This window comes from Tauraco erythrolophus, chromosome 2 (genome assembly GCF_009769465.1).
Source record: "Tauraco erythrolophus isolate bTauEry1 chromosome 2, bTauEry1.pri, whole genome shotgun sequence".
Lineage (NCBI taxonomy): Eukaryota > Metazoa > Chordata > Aves > Musophagiformes > Musophagidae > Tauraco > Tauraco erythrolophus.
This window is the reverse complement of record NC_141466.1, coordinates 32,861,110-32,885,712: the sequence shown is the minus strand read 5'-3', so window position 1 is coordinate 32,885,712 and position 24,603 is coordinate 32,861,110. Positions and strand designations below refer to the sequence as shown.

At 43.3% G+C, this 24,603-nt stretch overlaps 1 protein-coding gene across 4 annotated transcripts in view; it reads left to right on the top strand.

Annotated features, from left to right (window-relative positions):
* Nucleotides 1-456: 456 nt before the first annotated feature.
* Nucleotides 457-24,603, top strand: part of CYB5R4 (cytochrome b5 reductase 4) — a 44,359-nt gene continuing 20,212 nt past the window's right edge. For 2 of the 4 annotated variants that reach the window (XM_086631331.1, XM_086631330.1), the window contains exons 1-9: nucleotides 457-531; nucleotides 1,817-1,970; nucleotides 4,841-4,941; nucleotides 7,059-7,143; nucleotides 10,987-11,028; nucleotides 18,656-18,710; nucleotides 23,639-23,696; nucleotides 23,806-23,899; nucleotides 24,465-24,497. In XM_086631331.1, coding sequence (XP_086487457.1) covers nucleotides 457-531; nucleotides 1,817-1,970; nucleotides 4,841-4,941; nucleotides 7,059-7,143; nucleotides 10,987-11,028; nucleotides 18,656-18,710; nucleotides 23,639-23,696; nucleotides 23,806-23,899; nucleotides 24,465-24,497 — 697 coding nt within the window. Of the gene's footprint in view, nucleotides 532-984; nucleotides 1,042-1,816; nucleotides 1,971-4,840; nucleotides 4,942-7,058; nucleotides 7,144-10,986; nucleotides 11,029-18,655; nucleotides 18,711-23,638; nucleotides 23,697-23,805; nucleotides 23,900-24,464; nucleotides 24,498-24,603 lie in introns of those variants that run through there. The other 2 variants (XM_086631333.1, XM_086631332.1) reach the window with 2 other exon arrangements.

Below are 24,603 nucleotides of genomic sequence, written 5' to 3'. Positions count from 1 at the left end.
GTTTGAGGACACAAGGAAAGCTTTTTCAGTGTGATTTAGCAGGCTTCATGCAGAAGTGTATCAAGAAATCATTAAGTATTCCAATGCTGTGCCTGCTGTTACAACGGAGTTTCAAACATGGAAAACAGAAACAGCACAGCTGTTTTCCAGATAGAGAGAAGGGTTCAAATCTACTCTAGTTCTTGCTTTTAAAGAAAGAGTTTGCCCTGGGGGGAAGCCCGCTCCCGCTTCGCCGCGGGACTCGCAGGGCCGAGGTAGCAGCAGGGCTGCCTGGTGCCAGGCGGTTCCTACCGAGGCCCGCCGCCCGCTGACGCGACCCGGCCGCTGCCGGTAGGCCGCTGCCGCGGCGTAACCCCGCCCGGGCCGACGCCCCGCCCGCCGCCGCGCCTGCGCCCCGTGCCGGAGCGCTCCGCCCGCCCGCCCGCCGGGGCGCAGGCCGCGGCCCGGGCCGCTGAGATGCTGAACGTGCCGCCGCAGGCTTTCCCCGCGCCCAGCTCCCAGCAACGGGTGTCCGCGGGCGGCCGCGCCAAGGTAGGGGCAGCTCGGCTGCCGCCGCGGGGGCGCGAGTCCGTCGCAGCCGGCGCTGGGGCCTTCCCCGGCCCCGCGGCTCCGAGCCCGGTGGGGCCGCTCATGCCCCGGCCGCGGGGCTGCCGGTGGCCGTCGCTTGGCGGGGTGGAGGGCGCGGGTGCGGGCCGGGACGCCGGCCCGGCGGGGTCTGCGGCTCCCCCGCTTAGTGTCGGCCGGCTGCGAGGCCTGGCCGCGCTCGGCGGAGCCGCCGCGGTGTGCCGGTCGGCTCCCGGGTGCGGCGGGGGCAGGGTTGCTTCGGGCCGCGTCCCTCGGGAGGTCGCGTACTCGGCAACCGCCGAGGGGACGCGGCAGCTCCGGCAGCCCCCGGGCGAGGGGCTGGCTCCGCTCCTTCGCTGAAATATAATCACTTCGTGGCGATAAGGCTTCCTGCTCTGCCTTCGCAGGCTGTCTCGAGGTTCCTCCCGGGCAGAGACGGGGACTTTCAGCTTGAAACTGCTGTGCACAGCTTACGCTGTACGTGTTGGCTCTTCGTCTTTGGGGTAGTGGTTCTGGGGGCGCGTGGTGTCTGCAGACCTCACTTGGAAAGCAAACTCAGGCTGAAGTAGCACCCGGTAGATGTGGGTCTACGTGCTCTTCGGTTTTGTCGCTTCTGTTTTGCTGCCGTTTTGTAAGGCCACGATTCTTTGACGCAATTCCTTGCTGTTAGAGTTTGGATCGAAGGGGTTCCCAGTCTGTGGTGCTGTTGGAAAGGAAGGGGCTAGACACCCTAAAGATCTTGTTCTGCCTTTCAGGGCAGATCATGGCTAATGCGTCCCCGGTAAGCTGGAAGACTTCAGTCCTAGCTTTCTCTGGGTGAGATACCCAGTTGCTGTAGGGCTTGTGGAAAGTCTTTATAAATGCTGAGAAGATAGATAAACTTTCCTGCCTTGTGCTACCTGGCCATGATTTTCAAATCTCTCTTCTTTGTTGCGCATAAGTTTCTAGGCTGTATCTCAAATGATGCTGATAAAAACTTTCTACCACCACAGGAGGACTTGATATCTGCAGTTTGCTTTGGAAAGGATTGTCTAAATGTTTGTCGATGTTCAAGAATTCCCTTGTCTCGTTTACTAGATAGGACCTTTCCTTAAGCACCCTTACTGCTGAGGACTCCCAAATTTCAGTGAAGAATACGGGTTGTGTTGTTTCTTGTTTTGTCTGTGTCCTCCTAGGGAGCTCAGAAAAGTGTGTTGAATGACTCTTTATTCCTTTAGACTTTAATAATGTTTGTACGTATGTTATTTTTCAGGTACCTTTAAAACCAGGAAGGAGTCTTATGGATTGGATTCGACTAACTAAAAGTGGGAAGGACTTGACTGGTTTAAAGGGAAGGCTAATTGAAGTGACTGAGGATGAGCTTGCGAAACATAACAAAAAGGAGGACTGCTGGATATGTATAAGAGGTTCGTTGCTGCGATGTTGCTTCTGCATTTTTTGCCTAGCTTGTCTCTTCTGTACCTAAAGAAGCAGCAACAAAACCCAAACAACAACGACAAACGCCACACCCCAAAACAAACTGTGTGTCTTCTGTGTTTACGTCAGGTGTAATCTTGACATAATTGGACACAACTTTGTTCAAGTTAGAGATGTTGTGTCGCAAAGATTTTCTTTGCTTTGAAGTCTTTCTTAAGAAGTCTTCCTAGTGGGCGTATTTTATGCCTATTTCATATATGCATATGAAAATAATAAAACACAAGATTGTAGATGGTGCCTCAAATAACAAGGGCTTAGCAAGAATAAGGCATCGAAAATGCTGACATGTACTTACGCTCCTCAGTCTTGGAGAGTTTATTATACTTAGCAGTTGACTATTTTTAGTCATTGCTTTAAGGCATCCAAAGGCATAGAAATATTAAAAATGTTACTTTAACCTGTAGAATGGTCTTTGGGAAATAAGAGTGCAAGCCCACATATTGCTTTATTAAACTTAGTAATGCAAATGACGGTTGCCACACAGTGCAATTGTGATCTCTAGCTGGCATAACAAATACCTGTGATAACTAAGCTGTTCTATTTATGTTACTATTTTTATGAAAATTTAGCTCAAGTGTTGGAAGTATTGCATATTTTAAGTTAACAATGTGTGAAAGGTGGTTTAGAGCAATAGCTGTGGCTAGAAGAGTGTTTGCAGTGCCAAAAATGAAGTTCCTAGTGGTCTTACAGAAAGGAGTAAAATGTTTTCTCTCCAATTTAATCATTTAGAGGCTAAAATACACCAATATTGCCTTAAATTTGTTATGAGATAACAGCACTTTTGTGAAGGTAAATTAATAGGCTCAGAGTATCTAATGTGACATTTCTCTCGGAAGAGCGGTTCATTTAGTGGTAAGGAACAGCACTGATGTTTGACATAATGTCAACTCTGAACTCCAGCAAAAGAAAGTTAAGAATTTCTATATGAGTGTGACTGTGTTTTTGTTGGGTGTTAAAGGGGATGAGAGCAAAAGTAAGGGTAAAATGTCATTCAGTGCTGGCTTTTGAACAAAATAATAGGATTGTTAATGCTCTGTGTGCTGCTCTTGCACATGCTAGCAAAACTGTAGTGGGAGGAGAGCTAAAGAAAGCTTGCTTACTGTGGAGGTCTGTTCTTTTCTCTCTCTCAGAAAGGAACATCTACTACTGCAGACAGGATCACTGCTTAAAAATGCTTCTGTTTTGTTTTTATTCTCTTATTTCCTCTCAACTGCATCTCCGAGGTTGGTTTTTCCAAGAACTCCATCGTGCTGCTTTTGTATCTATCTTTAAATTTTTCCAGCTCTGCCTTTTTGTTCTAGGACTACTAATGGAAAAAAAGCAGCATAACTGGGAATCCTGGTAGATTATCTGTAGACCTGATATGTGGACTAGTAGTAAAATAACGTCATTATGGGAAAGCTAAATGAGGTCTCTGCATTGGTAGTTAGACTGTGTCTGTAAGAAAAAACAGAAATCGATGAGAGGAATGTAAAGTAAAAGAAGAACAAGAGCTAGTTTTGTTCAAAAACCCAGTATGATGATCATCAAAGAAAGTTGTCATGTAGGCCACAAATTTATTTATATATAAAGTGGGATGTCAGGGGGTTAAAAAAAGCATGAAGGGTATGTAAATGAGACTTCTTTTGCTCTTGCAAGTTCCATGGTAAATTGAACATCTGACTAATATTCAGGAGGTCCTAACTATGTAGATACTTAGATTTTATTGCATGCAGTAGTCTGAGCTGCACACAAGATGGCATAGTGGATACATCCATCAGAAGATCAGGTCAGTAAAACATGCAAAGATCCTTCCTTTCTTGTCTGGGATGGTTGTTTTTACCCACTAGGATTGTCCCAAGTATGCTTCCCTCCAGCCCAGTGCTGAACGCCTACGTCTCCTGAAGTAATTAATGTACACTTCTCAATGTGTTCAAAGCATCTTATGAAAGCGCTGGCACGGTTCCACTTCTGGTAGCTTCACGTTTGGGTAACGTTAGATGTCTTTAAAGGTAGGCCTGTGATAGTCCTGTTAGCAGCAATATGTCTGTAGTTAAATCTCTCTATAGGTGTATTCTCCAGGCTCTGACTCCGGTTGCATAGCAACAATAACTACACTTCATCAGTTCAGACCTATGAAGAAGCGTTGTTTTATCTCCCTGGAAATACTGAGAATAGTACTCATGTAGAAAGAATGCTGAGCCCTTTTGCTGGGACAAATTTGGTACCCGAGTTGTAAGCCTTTAATGAGCATAGGCTGTGTTTAGCTTTTTGTATTGCTGAATCTGAAGAATGGAAGTTTGTTTTGTTGCTGATGGTCGCAGCTTTTCCTTATGGGAGGCAGTTCGTTCCTGTAGGCATTTTATTCCATAGGTGATGGGTGGTGGGGAAGCAACTATGACAGCGCTTTAGGAGTAACTTCATTGGAAGGGAGAGTGAAAACAATTCTGTGTGCTAACTGGCTCAATTTTATGTCTCTGTTTAAACCAGCCTCTGGTTCTTTTGCCCCTTAGCTAGGATACATCATGTTCAACTTCAAGGATTTATTTTGTTAAAAGCCTTAACCCTGGAGGTTTCTCCAGACGTTCACTGGGACAATCGATAGGGCATTGTAGGATTGGTCTCTCTATGTAATAAGATACGTCTTGTGCTCTATACAATTGTGTAACATGTTTCTGTTTTCGGAAAGTCATGCTGTTTATTCCAATCATGTCTGCTGTTTGCTGTTACAGTGTTTTGTGTGCACTAACCTTTGACTGGTTTCGGAGGTAAGAGTGGTTGTAGAAATGCTGCTCACGTTTTTATATTCCATTTTCTGCAGGATTTGTATATAATGTCACACCATACATGGAATATCATCCCGGTGGTGAGGATGAACTGATGAAAGCAGCAGGAACTGATGGTACGGATCTCTTTGATCAGGTGAGAACAGCTGGCAGCGAATGACACTTGACCACTGAAAGGTGTTTTGAAAAAAGCATGTTTTCTGATTATTTTTAGGGCATTCCAATGGAAATGGTGATTTGAACTGTTTCAGACTTAAGGAAAGGCAATGGGTTACTGCACAGAATGACACTTATGTGTATTGAGAGAGGCATGTAGTTTAAACTTTATACCAAAAGACAATAATGAAACTGTCACTTTATGTAGTTGGAATGATGCTTCAATTTGACCATTTTATTAATTTTTTAGCAGAAATAGCAATAAAGCTAGCAACAACTTGAGATACCACTTTCTTAATAAATTGCTACAATGACTAATTGCTGTCAGTTGAAAAGCATTTTCCTTGCAGAACTTTCAGTTTTTGAAAAACGTATGTAGTGTTCTTTTGTCTGTTAACTTGGCTGCTGCATTATCAGCAAACAAAATACGAAGAAAAAAAGTTGGGGCTGCTATTAACTGGTTGGGAACAAATCACAAGATGGCAGTTGGTCTCTTCTTTGTTTACGATTTCTTTAAATGTTTTGAAAAGGCTCAGAAAATACAGAGTCTTCAGAATGGTTGTACTCTCTGTAAAGAATCGCTTGCAAACCTGGTGCTGTAAAAGATGATTCACTGCGTTGGTATTTTTTCAGAAACAGACGTACTTTGAGTCTCCTTGACTCACAGAGTTTGAGAAACTGGTAGAGAGCAGAAAGAAATCCTCCTCTATTTCTGAAAGGAAATCTGTTACTTCTGTACGGTTCGTGCATCACAGTGTGTTATGCTTTTATTTGCAAAACGTTTTTAACAATGAATGTAAGTAAAGATGTGATTATGTTTTAACTTTGTTAAGTTTATTTTTGGTTCATCCTTTCACAAATGAAGTGTTGGATTTGGGCGTAGTTCTTTGGTTTCGAGAAATTTGGAGTTTCTCTCCTAAAAGTTCATCCAGTGTCAAGTTGTGGCCTGGAATTCTGTAGCTGGATCACTGTCAGGTATTGCATGATGCACTTGGAAACTGGAGTCTTGACATCAGGAATGTTTGGGGAAGCCCCTCAAGTTGTTCCTAAGTTCAGATATGTACTTGCTACATTTTATTTTTTTTTTTAGTTTGTTTTGTCATGGAAGTGGAAAGCGATGTTCAGATCCTTAAAATATGCTGTTAACGTTTTTATTTCTGGCTGATGTCTTTCCTGTTCTGGAGGCATTTCTGTTGATGTCCCCTCTGCTTTAGCATTCCGTGTCTGTCGGATACTGACCTCTTTAAGAGTTTGGTAGGTTGCTAGTGTTTCTAAAATTTCTGGAGAAATTAACTGTCATTCAGAATACTACATTTCTTTCTGTTATCTGTGTATAAGGAAGCTACAACTTGTGGATGGTATTCTTTATCTCATCTCCTCAGCTTGTCCAGTTTAAAGTTTTTATTTTTAAATCTCTACGTACAATTCAAATTTGTTACGAAGCACTGTTTCCTTTTCTTTTCCTTTGATGTTATCCTGGATGTGCTATCGGAATTGGCTTTTCTGCCATCCATTTCCTCTGCAAGTTCTCCAGTTCTGGTCTATAAAGCTGCTGCTTTTTCTTCACTTTATTTGACTTTCTAAAACAGGTAATTTCCATATAATTCACTGATAGTACAACAGAAACAAACAGAAATACAGCAACTTGGTAGGAAGTGTTTGTGTGGCTAAACTACTATTCTGTATCTTTGTTTCCTTCAACCCTTTTCCCTTCACTTGTATCTAAACAAGACTAATTACCCTTGTGGTAAAGACAGGGTCTTTATTCTGTTAATTGCATAGCATACATCATAAAATACCCTTCTGAAATATTTTCTGTACCTCAGATTATGATGTTCAGATACTGCAAAACATAAAATGAATAAATTAAACTGTCGTCACTTTTTTAATGGTCCTATTTTTTCACTTAATTACATGCTATCTGTAGTAGAAGTAAAAATAAGTACTTAATGATGCAATAATGAGTTATCTGTTAAAAAAAAAATCTGCTAAATTAATTACATTAGCCTCTGTACAAAAATGAACTTTTCTATTTCAGTGCGTAGAACAATACACTAAGAATTACAACTCTTGTGAAAACCAATTTTGTTAATATAGGTTCATCGTTGGGTCAATTATGAATCGATGCTGAAGGAATGTCTTGTTGGGAGAATGGCTGTCAAGCCTATCGCTGCTCCAAAAGGTGAGGTTTTTAAGAATGAAGTAATTTCTGTTATGCTTTATTCCAAAGTTATCTGGAAATTCTGAGAAATCGTCGTATTTATGAGGAGAGTCTCTATTCTTGCATGGAGATGAAACCTGTTGCATATGTTCAGTCTTCTTACAGCAGATACTTAAAAATGAAACTGGTTTATGCATGAAGACTTTTATAAGCATGTATTACTACATTTCTTCTTTTTAGTCATCAGAAAACAGACGCATGTGTGTGTTATGTGCATATGTATATAGAAATAATTTTTTTTTTTTTTTTCCCCAAGATTTCTCGATCCGTCTTTCTTTTTCTGATCCCAGAGAACAAACTGTCATAGGCAGCTCTCTCATCTTGAAATAAAAGTCTGTATTTTCAGTCTGGTGATTTCAGCACCAGACACTGGTCTGGCAAGTTGCATATGTGTTGAGATGTTTGAATACACTTTATGGACAGTTATTCTTTCCAGAACACTTTATTGGGTCCCTTGGTTTGAATTTACGTGGAGAAAATTTTGCTGAGACAACAGACTCCTCTGAGTCGCGACAGCAAGAGATGTAGTATATTGTCTTAAAATGCTGGTGATGGTTTTCAGAGACTTTAATCTTCAGTGTTTGTTTTGATTTGTAGGCCACAGCAAAAAATGCCTATACCTAGGAAGCAGACACTGTTACTGAATATTGACCCTTAGCAAAACTGCAGTGAAAACATGAAAGTATTAATGTTTGCAGCTATTTTTCTCAAATTCTGTGGTGTCATTTAGCTCACAAATTGAGCTGTCTCTTGTAGCTCTTCAACTTCTGACAAGGTGCGCTGCATACTTAGTGCTTACATCGTGTCACCTAACAGTACGTTGAGCTCGGTCTATGCATGAAGAGAATAGTATTTTACATCTCCGGGTTGCTAGGTAGCTAATTCCAGTGTGGAGCTTTTAAGGTAAATGCTGCCAAGTGTGGAGAAACGTCAACAGCGTAACTGCTTTGTGGAGTTGAGGTGTTACAGATACGTTACTGCTACTTTGTCAGCTGTGTTAGATGCTTAAAAGTAAACCTGACTTTTGCCAGTTTCGTTAAGCTAACTTTGTGCAACTGGAAGGAATTCTTGTGACAGCCAGTCAGTTAAAAATAAACATGTCTTTGCCACTGCCAGCTACGACAGTCCGTTTTCTGCTCTTTGCTTTTTCTCCTTTCTTGTGTAATAGGACTGTTCTGTCCATTTTGCTGTAGGAAAATTTGCAGGATAAAGGTTGCCAGCTGTGTAAAAAACAGTTCTGTTGCCTATGTCTCTTTTAGCCATTTCAGACTTGATAGATTAATTAAGAATCAAACTGATTAGACTGAATTTGCTGCAATTCTGTACTGTAAAATTCTCACAGTTTACTTTGTGTCCTGGGAGGTTATGTATCCTTCTCTCTTGAATTATCAAAAACGTGATTGACTAACTTCACTATCAGCCAGCAATAATTCTAGTCTTGCATCCTTCCAGAAGACCATATCCAGCAAAATTTGCATTTGAAAATAGAAGAAAATTGAAGAAAAAAATACTAAATTAAGGTGCATGTTTTTGAATATAAGATTAGATGGGCTCATAAGTGTAGAGGAAAGACAGGACTTCACATTATGGAATACATCGCTTTCTTTTTGTGACAGAGGATGAGTGGTAGTAGGGCAAGTGTTAGTACTTACTTTTTGGTACAATCTCAGTACTGTGCAGGTAAGGCAGATGTAGGTTTTGGGGGCATTGCTGGAAGATTTGTGGTTGTTTAGCTTACTTTTTGTTTCTTGTGTTCTGGTGTTTTTTTGAAAGATGGTACCATGATTTGCTCACTGAGCTGTTTAACGAAGCTGAAGCTTGTCCTTGCATACGCTAGGTGTGGTTTTTTTTTTGGTTTGTGTGGGGTTGTTTTGTTTTTTGTTTTTTGTTTTAAGAAGGAAGAGTCTTTTGAAGATGCTGGTGATACTTAATGTTTTGTCAGCTTGTCTTTTGGGAACTCTGCTTGGTGGTATAGTAGTAGGAAATTCTCAAGTGTCCCTCTGTGGTTTACGGTGGAGCTGTGCACTGAAACATGTAGTGTTTGTACTTGCCTAGAAGGCCAGTGCAGTAACTACATCAGTACCCAGGCACGTAAGAGGCGATTTCAATATCTCCCTCATCAGACCTGTACAGCATTAAACTGCTTGCCTTTCCTTCAGGGTACTGAGCTGTAAACATTAGCATGGGCATTAGTTTGTTGTCTGATATCTTTTAATACTACTGCTGTTTCTCATAGACACGTTGGTATATGTCCCTGTGTTACTTCAGTGGTGACATAACTTGGGAGTCAGAATGCATGTTCTGTTGTTGTTAATTCAGTGAGAGCTATGGTGTCATCCAAGGAAGGGAAGTAGGGCTGTGTCTTGGAAATGCCTCCAACTGTCTTTAAAATTGCAACTCCAGTTTCAGTGCAGTGTGTTAAAATGTAGTGAAATGAGAGTAGACTTTTGAACACACAAAATTATCTTTAGTCAGAAATGATTTTTTGGGAATGACTCACCTAACCTGGCAGAAAGCTCAAAGTGGTGTATAGCGGGATCATAGAATGGTTAGGGTTGGAAGGGACCTCAAAGATCATCTAGTTCCAACCGCCCTGTCATGTACAGGGACACCCTCCACTACACCAGGTTGCTTAACGCTTCATCCAACCTGACCTTGAAATACACAGACAAATACAGCCTCCATCAAAAATTTTGGGTGAACTGTCCCATTCATCTTGTGGAGTGTTTTGTTTTTACCTTATAGTGGCACAACATGAAAGCCTCTGATGAAGGCGAATCTTCTTCAGCTCTGAAGTAATTTTGCAGTACCGTATGCTTTGTGCTTTGTTCTAGGAGTCTTTCCTTCACTTCTCACAATGGCATTTTTCTTCTAATCCTGGCTGCTGTGATGTGAAGCACTGGGAGGGATTCAGAAGAACAGGGAAGAAACATTCACATTTTGGTTTTCATAGAAGGGAGCAGGAAGAACGCACACATTGATTTCTCCCACTTCCTCAAACCTGACTCCCATTAAAGAGAACACAAAATAAGCCTTCATACTGGTATATTCTGAAATGTGCAATGTAGAGAAGGCAGAAAGGGGCTTGGATACATCCAGAGGACTAGTTTCCCCACAGATTTGCTATGCACCGAAGGATATGTGATTGAGAGATGCAGTACCTTTCCCCTTGAGTTGGGCGCGTTGTATGTGAATTGACACTGTGTAATTCACCTGCTTGGTCTTTATCTTCTCTTTTCTGCTATTGTTTGTTTGGAGTAGTTGCAGCACACTGTAGATTTAATGAAAAACTGAGATAATAACTAGTCAAAGAAAACCATTTGACAGAAGGAGTTTATAGGAAGATTTGCTTTTTCCTGGGTTTCTGCCAAGGATTGAGTTTAGATTGCCAAGCACTGGGTCAGTCAGATTCAGTGTCTAGTCTGTTGTTGTGAGACAAGTGTCATCAAAAGTCTGACGGATTTAGCAAGCTTCTCAGCTATGAGGTTTATAATTGCACAAGATAATCTGTGATGTTTGTTTTGAAGTGCCAGAGTTCTTGCATTTCCTACCCTTTAGTACTGTGCAACTTCAGGCATTTTTACCATAGTATTTTTTAAATTATATATCATCTTTTGGAATAGTAATCAGTGCTGCATTTATTTGTAACTTCTTGATATTTGAAGCTTCCTAGTCAATCTGTTAATGTTTTGGAAGTTTTATTTGAAAATACTTACCCTGACTTATTTCTTTAGCGTGATGTGTGCAAGTACTGTGCTGTCACTTCTTACTGTTGTGCTCGTTGTTTTTTCTTAATGCTTGTAGAGATGTCTTCTACACTGTCTGAAGAGAAGAAACAGCTTAATGGTAAGTATTCACCTGGAGTCAGGTGGAGAGTGAATCTTAAACTTATTTGAATATTATCAAATGAGCGGTGTTTATCCAGACTTCTGTCTGTCTTTATATTTTAATCTGATGTTGAGGCTCTAGTGATCTGTGGAAATTACAGAAGGCAAAATTCTAATCAGGTATTGTGAATTCAGTGTTTAAAAACGTTATAAGCCTATAGCAGGGTAGTATAGGTAAGGGAGATATGAGATGGACAAGCTTTCTGGTCAAGTCGGACAAGATAGGTCACAAATTAGTGTGCTATGAAATCTGCCACTACAAAATTGCCAGGCTTTTTGATCCTTCTCTGTATCAGAAAAGCTAGGTGGCCATGGGGCTGGAGTAGCAGAGACAAGACAGAATCTTGGGGAACACTTAGAATTAATAAGTCTCTACTAAAAGCTGGAAGGTCATCACTGGGAGGTAAGTTGAAATGGAGATGAATTAGCTGATTACACCATGACTGAACTACTTGAAATGTAACTGTGAGAATGACTGGGCTTACAATTGATGTAGCTCTAAGAGAAGCAGGTATAGTCCTGGAATTATATCATGAGGTTGACAGTAGTCCTTGTAGAGTTGGGGAACCATTCAAGCCTTCACTGAGCCCTTCCTTGAGTGCTGGAGGTAGCTTTGGTTGCTAGTGATCAAGAACTATGCATTTGATTTTGATGCTTTTAGGGAAATGTTACAGACTGATTAGTCGTATTAGTATAAGAGACTTTGTAAAAGAATATGATTTATAAAGTCCCATGAAATGAGGTGGGATGGGAGTGTGTTGGTGGAGCAAATAAGATGAACACCTGCATAGGTCAGTAATACAATTTGAACTCAAGGCTGATCTACTGGCATGAAAGAGGACAGGTGTAAATTGGTCATGGAGAAGTCTAGGCTGAAACTTTGGAAAAGGAGTCTAGAGCAGTCAAATTTTGGAGTGGTAGGAGGAGCAGAAACCTAGATGTGTCTTAAGAGGGAGCCAGAGAAGTTCTCAGGGTGGTGTCAAGTGCAGACCCAGTGAGGGGAAGATAACTTGTTCATGCTTTCTCTGGTAAATTTGAGTTTGTTTTTTTTCCTCATACTGTCTTCTTTGCCCTCCCTTTGTGTTCTGTGGATGTTGCATTTGACTTCTAAAAGGCAGTTTACCTTTTAGTATGCACAAGCATTGAGCCACCCAAAAAGTTAAACATACATCGTATAAAAGTAAACAATACTGACTTTATTTGTTCATGTTTTGCTCTATAGCCTTAAGATGTTACACTAAACTTTGACAGGGTCTGCTGCCTGACTTTCCTTTTTTTTCTTCAGCAATGAACAAGTTGCAGGAACCTATTAATCTTGCTCTGAAGGACTGGGGGAATTAGAAAACAAACTGTGCTTTATCAGAATGATATCACTAGCAGCTAGTTGTCATTAAATACTTTGTGTTCAAGAAAAAGACTAATTTTAACATCTAATTCAATGTTGTTCTCCTCTTGGTTATTTTGATTCATGAATTCCTTAGTTTTTGTGCTTGTCTAGCTGTCCAGAGCTTTCCTATGTGTCTTTCATATTCATAGTGGATCCAGGTAAAGAGAAATAAGTGATATTCCCTCTCTCTTCTGTCTTGCTTCCCCTCCTGCACCTAGCAATAACTTTTATTGTCCAGATCACATGACTTGTCAGGAGACATAGGAAATTATTCTGGTGGTAGTTTCCAATGAAACTGCCAAAATACTCTTGCTTGCTTATTCTATGCAGTTTGCCTGTTTGGCAAGACGTTTTCCAAAATAGGAGAGGTCAGTTCCTGAAGTTATATCTTCCATCAGATTTTTCATATTCAGTTCTGGCATCTTGGTGCTTAGCTCTTGTAAATTTAAGTCAAAATGAGTCTAGAAATAAGCATCGCTGTCTGAAAGTGTGAAAGAGAAGCATGGGCTCTGATTTTTCAAAGTAGTTGGCACTAGTGAAGACACTTTTGTCTTATCAATCTAAAATGTATAAATAATTATTGTGTTTGGAGTGTACTTTGGTCAATCAACTCAAATGTATCCTTGACTTTTATGACTATCGTTTGTATGTAATGTTAGGGGCAATTAAAGCTGAAGTTTTCAGAATATATTGCTAGTGATAACAGTCAGTGTGGGTGTAGCATAATGCGCTTTTCAACATTTGTTCATACTTGTCTCAAACAAAAGACACCAAAATTTCAAAACACTGCCATTATCAAAGTGTGCCCGAGAACCTCATATTTCATAGAATCATAGAATCATAGAATGGTTAGGGCTGGAAGGGACCTTCAAAGGTCATCTAGTCCAACCCCCCTGCAAGGAACAGGGATATCTCCAACTAGATCAGGTTGCTCAGGGCCTTGTCCAACCTGGCCTTGAACGTCTCCAGGGATGGAGCATCCACCACCTCTCTGGGCAACCTGTTCCAGTGTTCTACCACTCTCATAGTAAAAAATTTTTTCCTAATATCCAACCTGAACCTACCTCCCTCTATTTTAAAACCATTACCCCTTGTCCTATCATAACTGGCCCTCCTGAACAGCCTCTCCCCATCTTTCCTGTAGGCCCCCTTGAGGTACTGGAAGACCGCTATAAGGTCACCCCGGAGCCTCCTCTTCTCCAGGCTGAACAGCCCCAACTCTTTCAGCCTGTCCTCATAGGAAAGGTGCTCCAGCCCTCTTATCATCTTCGTGGCCCTCCTCTGGACCCTCTCCAACTGGTCCATGTCCTTCTTATGTTGGGGACTCCAGAACTGGACGCAGTACTCCAAGTGAGGTCTCACGAGGGCAGAGTAGAGGGGGAGAATCACCTCCCTCGACCTGCTGGCCACGCTCCTCTTGATGCAGCCCAGGACGCGGTTGGCCTTCTGGGCCGCAAGAGCACATTGCCAGCTCATATTGAGCTTCTCGTCCACCAGTACTCCCAAGTCCTTCTCCTCAGGGCTGCTCTCGATCCAATCACCACCCAGTCTGTATTTATGCCTGGGATTGCCACGACCCAGATGTAGGACCTTGCATTTGGCCTGGTTAAACTTCATGAGGTTGGTACGGGCCCACCTCTCCAGCCTGTCAAGGTCCCTCTGGATGGCATCCCTCCCTTCCAGCGTGTCGACGGCACCACACAGCTTGGTGTCATCGGCGAACTTGCTGAGGGTGCACTCCATGCCACTGTCCACGTCACCGACAAAGATGTTGAAGAGGGCCGGGCCCAACACGGACCCCTGAGGGACGCCACTCGTGACCGGTCTCCACTTGGACATTGAGCCGTTGACCACTACTCTCTGAGTGTGGCCATTGAGCCAATTCCTTATCCACCGAGTGGTCCATCCATCAAACCCATGACTCTCTAATTTAGAGAGAAGAATGTCGTGCGGGACAGTGTCAAAAGCTTTGCACAAGTCCAGGTAGATGACATTTTTGTTTGAGAACAAATATGTGTCAAAGATCTATTTTAAAAATTATCTTTTCAGACTTGTGCTTTTGAGCTAAACTGAATTTCTTTTTCACGCAAACTATTATGATGATGATTTTTGTAATACTAATAATAATAAATTTAAAAAAAAAATTACTTGGGCAGTTCCACCATCTGAAAACAAGCTGCTGTTTGAGTATATGCACATCAGACCTTGAAAAAAAATTGTGGTCTGGAAAAGGGTGATGGGAGGAGAGTTTGAGCTAGAGTTTCAAGTACAAAAAACTAGATCTTGAGGTTCAACCAGCTGGAATTCTTTAGCCTAAGTAATATAAATATTCCTATTCTTAGTTCTTAGTAATATTTGGAGTGTACAAATACGGGTCAAGCTTGTTCTGGGTGTTCTAAGAACAAAGAAAACAATAGGCACAGAAAGTTTTCAGAGTATCCTAAAATAGTAGATTGGAAGGAACATCTGGAGCTTGTTCAGTCCAGTCTCCTGCTCAAAGCAGGGTGAACTTCGATGCTAAGTCAGGTTGCTCATGAGCAACCCCACCCTCACAGAACGTGAAGTGGTATAGAATCATAGAATCATAGAATCATAGAATGGTTAGGGCTGGAAGGGACCTTCAAAGGTCATCTAGTCCAACCCCCCTGCAAGGAACAGGGATATCTCCAACTAGATCAGGTTGCTCAGGGCCTTGTCCAACCTGGCCTTGAACGTCTCCAGGGATGGAGCATCCACCACCTCTCTGGGCAACCTGTTCCAGTGTTCTACCACTCTCATGGTAAAAAATTTTTTCCTAATATCCAACCTGAACCTACCTCCCTCTATTTTAAAACCGTTACCCCTTGTCCTATCATAACTGGCCCTCCTGAACAGCCTCTCCCCATCTTTCCTGTAGGCCCCCTTGAGGTACTGGAAGACCGCTATAAGGTCACCCCGGAGCCTCCTCTTCTCCAGGCTGAACAGCCCCAACTCTTTCAGCCTGTCCTCATAGGAAAGGTGCTCCAGCCCTCTTATCATCTTCGTGGCCCTCCTCTGGACCCTCTCCAACTGGTCCATGTCCTTCTTATGTTGGGGACTCCAGAACTGGACGCAGTACTCCAAGTGAGGTCTCACGAGGGCAGAGTAGAGGGGGAGAATCACCTCCCTCGACCTGCTGGCCACGCTCCTCTTGATGCAGCCCAGGACGCGGTTGGCCTTCTGGGCCGCAAGAGCACATTGCCGGCTCATATTGAGCTTCTCGTGCACCAGTACTCCCAAGTCCTTCTCCTCAGGGCTGCTGTCGATCCATTCACCACCCAGTCTGTATTTATGCCTGGGATTGCCACGACCCAGATGTAGGACCTTGCATTTGGCCTGGTTAAACTTCATGAGGTTGGTACGGGCCCACCTCTCCAGCCTGTCGAGGTCCCTCTGGATGGCATCCCTCCCTTCCAGCGTGTCGACGGCACCACACAGCTTGGTGTCATCGGCGAACTTGCTGAGGGTGCACTCCATGCCACTGTCCACGTCACCGACAAAGATGTTGAAGAGGGCCGGGTATGGTATTTTGGCTTTATTTTCTTCTCTCCTCCTTCCCTTGCCCCCAACCAGAATTTTCACTGCTACTTGTCTATTGCCTCTCGTCCTTCCCTGAGAAGAGTCTGGCTATGTTCTTTATACTTCCTTCTCTCCTACCCCCTTCTCTGTAGGTAGTTGAAGACTCCAGTTGGGTTTAGCCCTTAGCCTTTTCTTCTGCAGGCTGAACACACACGCCTCCCTCAGCCTCTTTTCATATATCCTGTGCTCCAGCTGCTGACCGTTTTGGTGGCCTTTCCCTGGACTTGATTTGTTGTGTCGATGTTTGTCCTGCACTGAGGAGTCAAAACCAAGCGCAGTATTCCAGATGTGGTCTCACAAGTGCTGAACAATGAAGAATCATCACTTCCCTTGAACTGATTGCTATGCCCTTGCTCAGGATAAAGTTGTTCTTCATCACCACAAGTATGCAGTATCTCCCCAAGTCAGCTTGTCTACTAAGTCCCTGGAAAGTTTTCTGCAAAGCTCCTTTCTATCCAGCTAGGCCTCCTGCTCACTTTGTTGCATCATTTTTTTTTTTTTTCCCTATATGAAAAATTTTGTGTTTGCTTTGAGCTTCTTGAAGCTTTGATTGACCTATTTCTTCAGTCTACGTCCTTTTGAATGGTAGCCATAACCTTTCGTGTTTCTACTGCTTCCCAGGATTTGTTCTTGCTCATGCACTTCCTGACAGTGGGACAGTGTGTGCCCTTCAGGTTGCTAATGATGGTATCAGACAATATTCCTTGTTCCCTAGGGAATACCAGCTGTAACTAGCCACCCGTTGGACTTTGTACTGTTGATCACAGCTTTTGTGACTGGCAGTCCTACTAATTTTCTATCCAGATTGTAGTCCACCTATCAAACCCAGCTCTTTCTGGTGTGGCTACAAGGATAATGTGAGAAACTCTTTATCACTAGCCTTGCTATCCCATGGGATTCTGCAAAGCAGTTCCTGGAACAAGCTGAAGTTTGCTCGTGAGATGCAGTTATAATTCTGTTGTTCATCCTGGTCACCTTAAACTCCTTCATTTCATACCTGCCATCAGCCTTTGGTTTCACCACCAGCTTTTTTTTTATTTATGACCACCATGACCAGTAGAGTTTTTTCTTTGATTCATTGATCACCTGAGTAATTATCTTTTTATTGCAATGTGACTTCTTGTAGCATCTTCCACTATTTAAGAATAATTCATAAATAACTTAGTTTGCCAGAACGTTTTATTTTATTGTGGCTGTTCATATATTTCTGTTCACCTGTAAAAGCAAGCAGAAGTGTGTATGACCATGAATTCCGCTTATCCATGGAGGCCAACCTAAGCATATGATGTGTGTCCTCAAGAAAGGCTTAGCCTTTTGAGAAGTCTTTTATCATTAGATAATAGGTTTTCTTTTGCAATGATCTGACTGCTCTGCCAGTTAGCTTCCTTGGCAGATACAGATGGTGTGTACTTAGGGGTAATTAAGGATCAAAGAATAAGCAATTCGAGTTTTAATCGCTTTGCGTTAATTCCTCCATCTGGATGATCAAATAGTTTTGACAGATTGGATTACACTAGAGTGGCTCACTTTGTTTTTATCTACTTCCTACATGGTGGAGCCACTCAATTACTGTGTTTAAGCTTGTAGTCAAACTAAGAAACCTACTGGCATTTTTAAGATAATCATCTAGGTAACTGAGAGTTCATATGTTAATTATTTTATGCATAGCTGTTTCAGGTTTGCAAGACTTGCTTCTGAATGGGCTTGAAACCAGTACTTACACACTGTTGTCTTAGACCTCTGCCTAACCACTGTCCAGGAAAACTCCTACTGTTCCTGTGGTGTTACAAGTCATACTATATTTCAGTCTGTGCAGCTTCCTCCATCGTGATTCTATATAACTTCTTTGTGTTAAAATTGATGAAGGATTGCAGTTGCTTTTATCTGTCATCTCTGCTCAAGTTTTTGCCAAATATGTTGAGTTTCTGTTAGACTAGAGATTAGTACAGTTGGTGTTTTCAAAGACTGACCAAGTGTCGCCTCCCAGCAAAGGCTTTTTCAGAGTGTTTCATGTTGTTCATTAAAGTGAGTAGCTGAATTCTGTGACAATTCCTAGCAAAGTGCAAAGTAGATTAAGGCTGGTATCAACTGGCTGATGTGAAATTTGACTTGTGAATTAGGTTAGACCAGAGGTGCCAAATTGAATTTGTCTGAATTGCATAAACAAATAGTTCTATTAAAGGAAATTAATTCAGATAACCTTTTTTCCATGCTTCACTATCACAAAGTCTGAGAGCATAAGCTAATAACAGATGAAACCAAGACCAAGCTACATGTACCAGAAGGGCTGCACGCGTAGGTTCTGTGTATTGTTCTGTATGTGGAACTCTTAATTTCTGAAGTAGAACTTCATGTTTTAGGAGCCTGCTCTCCAAGAGAAAGTGCTGAATGAAAACCAAAATTTAAGAAGTACATGGATACTTCTGGCTGCCTGTGGAAATAAAGCCACTGAATATTGTGGAGGGGTATTTAGAACATTCAATTTTAAAACAAACAAATAAAAAACCCCAAACAAACAAACAAAAAACCCCCACCATCTCTGATTCTGGTTTCTATTAAGTGAGCATCACAGCAAATATTTTAATGGCTCTGTTCTTTGTAGGTATGCTTCGTGAGAAGAAAGTACTGAGTGCTTCTGCTAAAGATTTAACTCCAAGGTAAACTTGTGTCTTTCGTTGTCTGTTCAACATTGTATTTAATAATTCTGTGCAGTTTTTAGCAAATGCAGGCTTTTTCCATGGTTAGTTCTTGATGTTTCTGCTAAATGAGTATATGTCATTGCCATCCTCTTATAAGCAGGAAAGTTGAGGTTCAGATTTAAATGACTTGCCAAAGGTCACATTGACCGTATAGGCAGATGATGATGATGACGCAAAGTTCTTGGCTTGCACTGTTGGTTTCTACCAATTGCACTGCCTTGTATCGTATACAAATGTAAGGCTTGTATTGGCAGGACCCTCAACCTTCCTTCCTGAGAAAACTCCTGGAAAGTGATTCCAACTGTGCTGATTTCTTTTTTGACTTTAGTTAATTTGTCCATAAACATATGAGTTGGCATGCTTTGGAAAAGAACTTAATTTCAAGCTGGAATATATTAAGATGTGATATCTGTAGTCAAGTTTCTACAATATGCAAAGCAGGCCCTAAAACCCCACTGTGATATACTTGCTGTTATCACTGAGGTATCGTTTTACTGCATGATGCCTTGAGTTGCCAAGGTTCAGTTTCGCACTTTGCATCAGAGTCTCCTGGGACCGTGTAATCTCTGGGCTGGTTACGTGCAGTCATGTAAAATGCTGTGGCTTGTGAACAAATGGAACGTGGCTTATCTTCTGGAGTGCTCCCCAAACCTTGCTACCTTTCTTCCCCTGTGTGTCTGGCTTGTTCTGGTGTGTGACTGGAAGATGTGCAGCCTAGAATGTGTTGGCTGCCAGGAGTGTCTGCTGGAGGGAGCATCCTCTCTCTGCCTTCTTTTCTGTCAGAGAGTCCGAACAGTAGACAGAAATGGTTAGGACATTGGGGAAGGGAGAAGATGCGAGGGCTTAATCTTGTTGTGGGGACTGAGTTGGCTTCCACTTGCTAGGTTTAGAGCCTTCAAGGTGCTGGGATCAGGTGAGAATTACAGGTGTGTGGTGGAGAGCCAGGCATGAGATTCAGATGTATGGTCCCCATGAAAAAGACTGGAGAAAGGAGTAGCTTTTCTGGGGTTGGGTCGGTAAGTTACTTCTTGGTAAGTATAAGGCAATACAAGCAATTACATTTGAAGACCTGCTGTTTCTTAGGAATAGGAGCATAAAATCTTGATTTTGGGGAGTTGAAGTGAACTGTCGTTTTGTGGTATGTGTGTGGAATTGATAACTCTTGGAAGCCACCCTGGCTGTTTAATACTTTTGTCTGGAGTGAAGGATCTCTACGTCAGCAACCGGCTGGAGTGCGTGGAGCTACACCTGGGGTCGGAGGAGGAGCTGACAGAGAGCTTATGGGTCAAGATTAGAGGACGGGGACGGATAGGGGACGTTACGGTAGGAGTCTGTTACAGGCCACCTGGCCAGGAGGACAGAGCAGATGAGGCGCTTTATAGCCAGATAGGAGCAGCCTCGCGGTCACAAGCCCTGCTCCTCATGGGGGACTTCAACCACCCTGACATCTGTTGGAGAGACAATACGGCAGGGCACGGGCAGTCCAGGAGGTTCCTGGAATGCGTGGATGACAACTTCCTCCTGCAGATGATAGAGGAGCCGACAAGGAGGGGTGCCATGCTTGACCTTGTGCTCACCAACAGGGAGGGACTGGTGGGCGATGTGAAACTTAAGGATAGCCTTGGCTGCAGTGACCACGACACAGTGGAGTTCAAGATCCATGGGGCAGCAAGGAAACCATTCAGCAAGCTCTGTACCCTAGACTTCAAGAAGGCGGACTTCGGCCTCTTGAAGCACCTGATGGGCAAAGTGCCGTGGGAGGTGGCCCTGGAGGGACAAGGGGCCCAGGAAAGTTGGTCCACATTCAAGGAGCACCTTCTCCAAGCTCAGCAGAGGTGCATCCCGACGAAGAACAAGTCGGGCAAAAAGACCAGGAGGCCGGCGTGGATGAGCAAGGAGCTCCTGGACCAACTGAAAATGAAGAGGTTAGCCTACAGAGGGTGGAAGCGGAGACAGATAGCCTGGGAGGAATACAGAGAAGCTGTGAGAGTGACCAGGGATCAAGTGAGGAAGGCTAAAGCCCTGAAGGAATTGAATTTGGCAAGGGATATAAAAAGCAATAAGAAATGCTTCTATAGGTATGTAGGGGACAAAAGGAAGTCCAAGGAGAATGTAGGCCCCCTCCGGAAGGATACTGGTGCTCTGGTTACCCGGGACATAGAGAAGGCTGAGGTACTCAATGAATTTTTTGCCTCAGTCTTCAATGGTAAAGCCTCTTGTCTTACCACCCAAGCTGTGGAAAGAACTAGCAGGGACTGTGAGGATGAACCACCGCCCACTGTACTTGAAGAGCAGGTTCGAGAACATCTGAGGAACTTGAGGGTGCACAAGTCCATGGGACCTGATGAGATCCATCCGCGGGTCCTGAAGGAACTGGCGGATGAAGCTGCCAAGCCACTGGCTATTGTATTCGAGAAGTCATGGCGGTCTGGCGAGGTCCCCGATGACTGGAAGAGAGGGAACATAACCCCCATTTTTAAAAAGGGGAACAAGGAGGACCCGGGCAACTACAGACCGGTCAGCCTCACCTCTGTGCCTGGCAAGGTCATGGAGCAGATTCTCCTGGGAACCATGCTAAGGCACATGGAGAGCAAGGAGGTGGTGGGTGACAGCCAACATGGCTTCACCAAAGGCAGATCGTGCCTGACCAACTTGGTGGCCTTTTACGATGGGGTGACAGCATCGGTGGACAAGGGTCGACCAATGGATGTCATCTACCTGGACTTGTGCAAAGCTTTTGACACTGTCCCGCACGACATTCTTCTCTCTAAACTAGAGAGGCATGGGTTTGATGGATGGACCACTCGGTGGATAAGGAATTGGCTCAATGGCCGCACTCAGAGAGTAGTGGTCAACGGCTCAATGTCCAAGTGGAGACTGGTCACAAGTGGCGTCCCTCAGGGGTCCGTGTTGGGCCCGGCCCTCTTCAACATCTTTGTCGGTGACGTGGACAGTGGCATGGAGTGCACCCTCAGCAAGTTCGCCGATGACACCAAGCTGTGTGGTGCCGTCGACACGCTGGAAGGGAGGGATGCCATCCAGAGGGACCTTGACAGGCTGGAGAGGTGGGCCCGTACCAACCTCATGAAGTTTAACCAGGCCAAATGCAAGGTCCTACATCTGGGTCGTGGCAATCCCAGGCATAAATACAGACTGGGTGGTGATTGGATCGAGAGCAGCCCTGAGGAGAAGGACTTGGGAGTACTGGTGGACGAGAAGCTCAATATGAGCCGGCAATGTGCTCTTGCGGCCCAGAAGGCCAACCGCGTCCTGGGCTGCATCAAGAGGAGCGTGGCCAGCAGGTCGAGGGAGGTGATTCTCCCCCTCTACTCTGCCCTCGTGAGACCTCACTTGGAGTACTGCGTCCAGTTCTGGAGTCCCCAACATAAGAAGGACATGGACCAGTTGGAGAGGGTCCAGAGGAGGGCCACGAAGATGATAAGAGGGCTGGAGCACCTTTCCTATGAGGACAGGCTGAAAGAGTTGGGGCTGTTCAGCCTGGAGAAGAGGAGGCTCCGGGGTGACCTTATAGCGGTCTTCCAGTACCTCAAGGGGGCCTACAGGAAAGATGGGGAGAGGCTGTTCAGGAGGGCCAGTTATGATAGGACAAGGGGTAATGGTTTTAAAATAGAGGGAGGTAGGTTCAGGTTGGATATTAGGAAAAAATTTTTTACCATGAGAGTTGTAGAACACTGGAACAGGTTGCCCAGAGAGGTGGTGGATGCTCCATCCCTGGAGATGTTCAAGGCCAGGTTGGACAAGGCCCTGAGCAACCTGATCTAGTTGGAGATATCCCTGTTCCTTGCAGGGGGGTTGGACTAGATGACCTTTGAAGGTCCCTTCCAGCCCTAACCATTCTATGATTCTATGATTCTATCTTAATCATCTTGTTAGGAAGGTTCATATGCTGCGAAGAGGATGCATGTGCTTTTTAAGTAAAACGAATGCCATATAATTTTAGCTATGGTGTGTTGATTATCAGGATGCATAATTACACTGTTTTTATTTTAATATTCTTTTCAAAAGTATTGGCTTTGGACTTAGATTATTTACTATTTTAAGAGATATCTGGCTTGTATATTCATAAAAGAAGCTCTTCTTGAAAACTGCCAATTAAATATATATTGATATGCCCAAAGAAAGAATAGCAACCCTGAGGAAAATGTCTTGGGAGTGCTGGTGGATGAGAAGCTCAACATGAGCCAGCAATGTGCATTGCCAGCCCAGAAAGCCAACCATGTCCTGGGCTGAATCAAAAGAAGCGTGGCCAGCAGGTCAAGGGAGGTGATTCTGCCCCTCTGCTCTGCTCTCATGAGACCCCACCTAAACACTGCATTCAGCTCTGGAGTCCCCAACACAAAAAGGACATGGAGCTGCTGGAGCGAGTCCTCCTCTGGAGGATCATCTCCACGAAGATGATCCGAGGGCTGGAGCACCTCTTCTCTGAAGACAGGCTGAGAGAGTTTGGGCTGTTCAGCCTGGAGAAGAGAAGGCTCCGGGGTGATCTTATTGCAGCCTTCCAGTACCTAAAGGGGGCCTACAGGAAAGCTGGAGAGGGACTTTTTACAAGGGTATGTAGTGGTAGGACAAGGGGAAATGGCTTTAAACTGAAAGAGGGGAGATTTTGATTAGATACAAGGAAGAAGTTTTTCACTGTGAGGATGGTGATGCACTGGAACAGGTTGCCCAGAGAAGTTGTGGATGCCCCATCCCTGGTAGTGTTCAAGGCCAGGTTGGATGAGGCTTTGAACACCCTGGTGTAGTGGAGGGTTTCCCTGCCCATGGCAGGGGGGGTTGGCACTAGATGATCTTTGAGGTCCCTTCCAACCCAAACCATTCTATGATTCTATATATTTTTTTATTTACTGTATTTTTTTGTTTTACAGTTATGACTGGTTCCAAACAGATAGTTTGATCACCATTGTCATATATACTAAGCAGAAGGTAAGTGTATTTTATGAAAGAATTACAAGATCCAGTTGTGACCCAGCTTGAATTCTGGGAGAACTTTATTGAAATGTGGTTTGTTTGTTTTTTCCCTTGTCTGTGAAAGGATATGAATGCAGAGTTGGTGATAGTTGACTGTCGAGACAAACGATTAAGGGGAGAGATCATCATGGATGAGCACTCATATCTTGTAGAAGTTGGTAGGTACTGTAATTTTGCAGTTGAAAATACTGAATTTTCATTCTACTTTATTACTATGTGTTTTACATATACCAATTAATAATTTTATTCCTCTTTCATTAGAGATGAGTACTTCAAAGTACTTTGATGTAAAGGAATTTCATTGTTTATCAACTCACATCTTCATTTGTTTAGTATGTACTTAATTTTTTACATGTGGAATAAAGTGCAGTAAGGAGTTGATGTAAAAGTGTAAAGTTTTTCTTCACATGTTTTTGATGGTTATTGAAATGCTTTTATTCAAAAAGAGCAAGTGGAATGATTTAGATAAATGCAGATTGTTAGCTTTATACGAGTCATTGTTAAAAGCAATGGGGAAAATGATGCCTTTCTTCATGTTGTGTATTAGCCTGCAGAAGTCCCTGGGACTATGATACATGACTGAAATTTCAGGGCCAGGTAAAGATGCATAAGATTCTAGGCTTAGTTCACTCTGTATTTCTAGCCTTAAACTGTATGTATATATGGTGACTAGAATGTAAGTATGATTTTGGTTAAAATAGAGTTTGTTTCTTTTTGTTTCAGACCTGGATGGTGCAGTTCAAGATGACTTGGCTGGTAAGTTCTGTCTCTTGCAGCACTTCTGTATCTCTTCTAATATCACAATGTGGAACTTCAGTTTGTTTTTCTGACTCATCAGATACTTTAGCTTTGCTTAATGGCC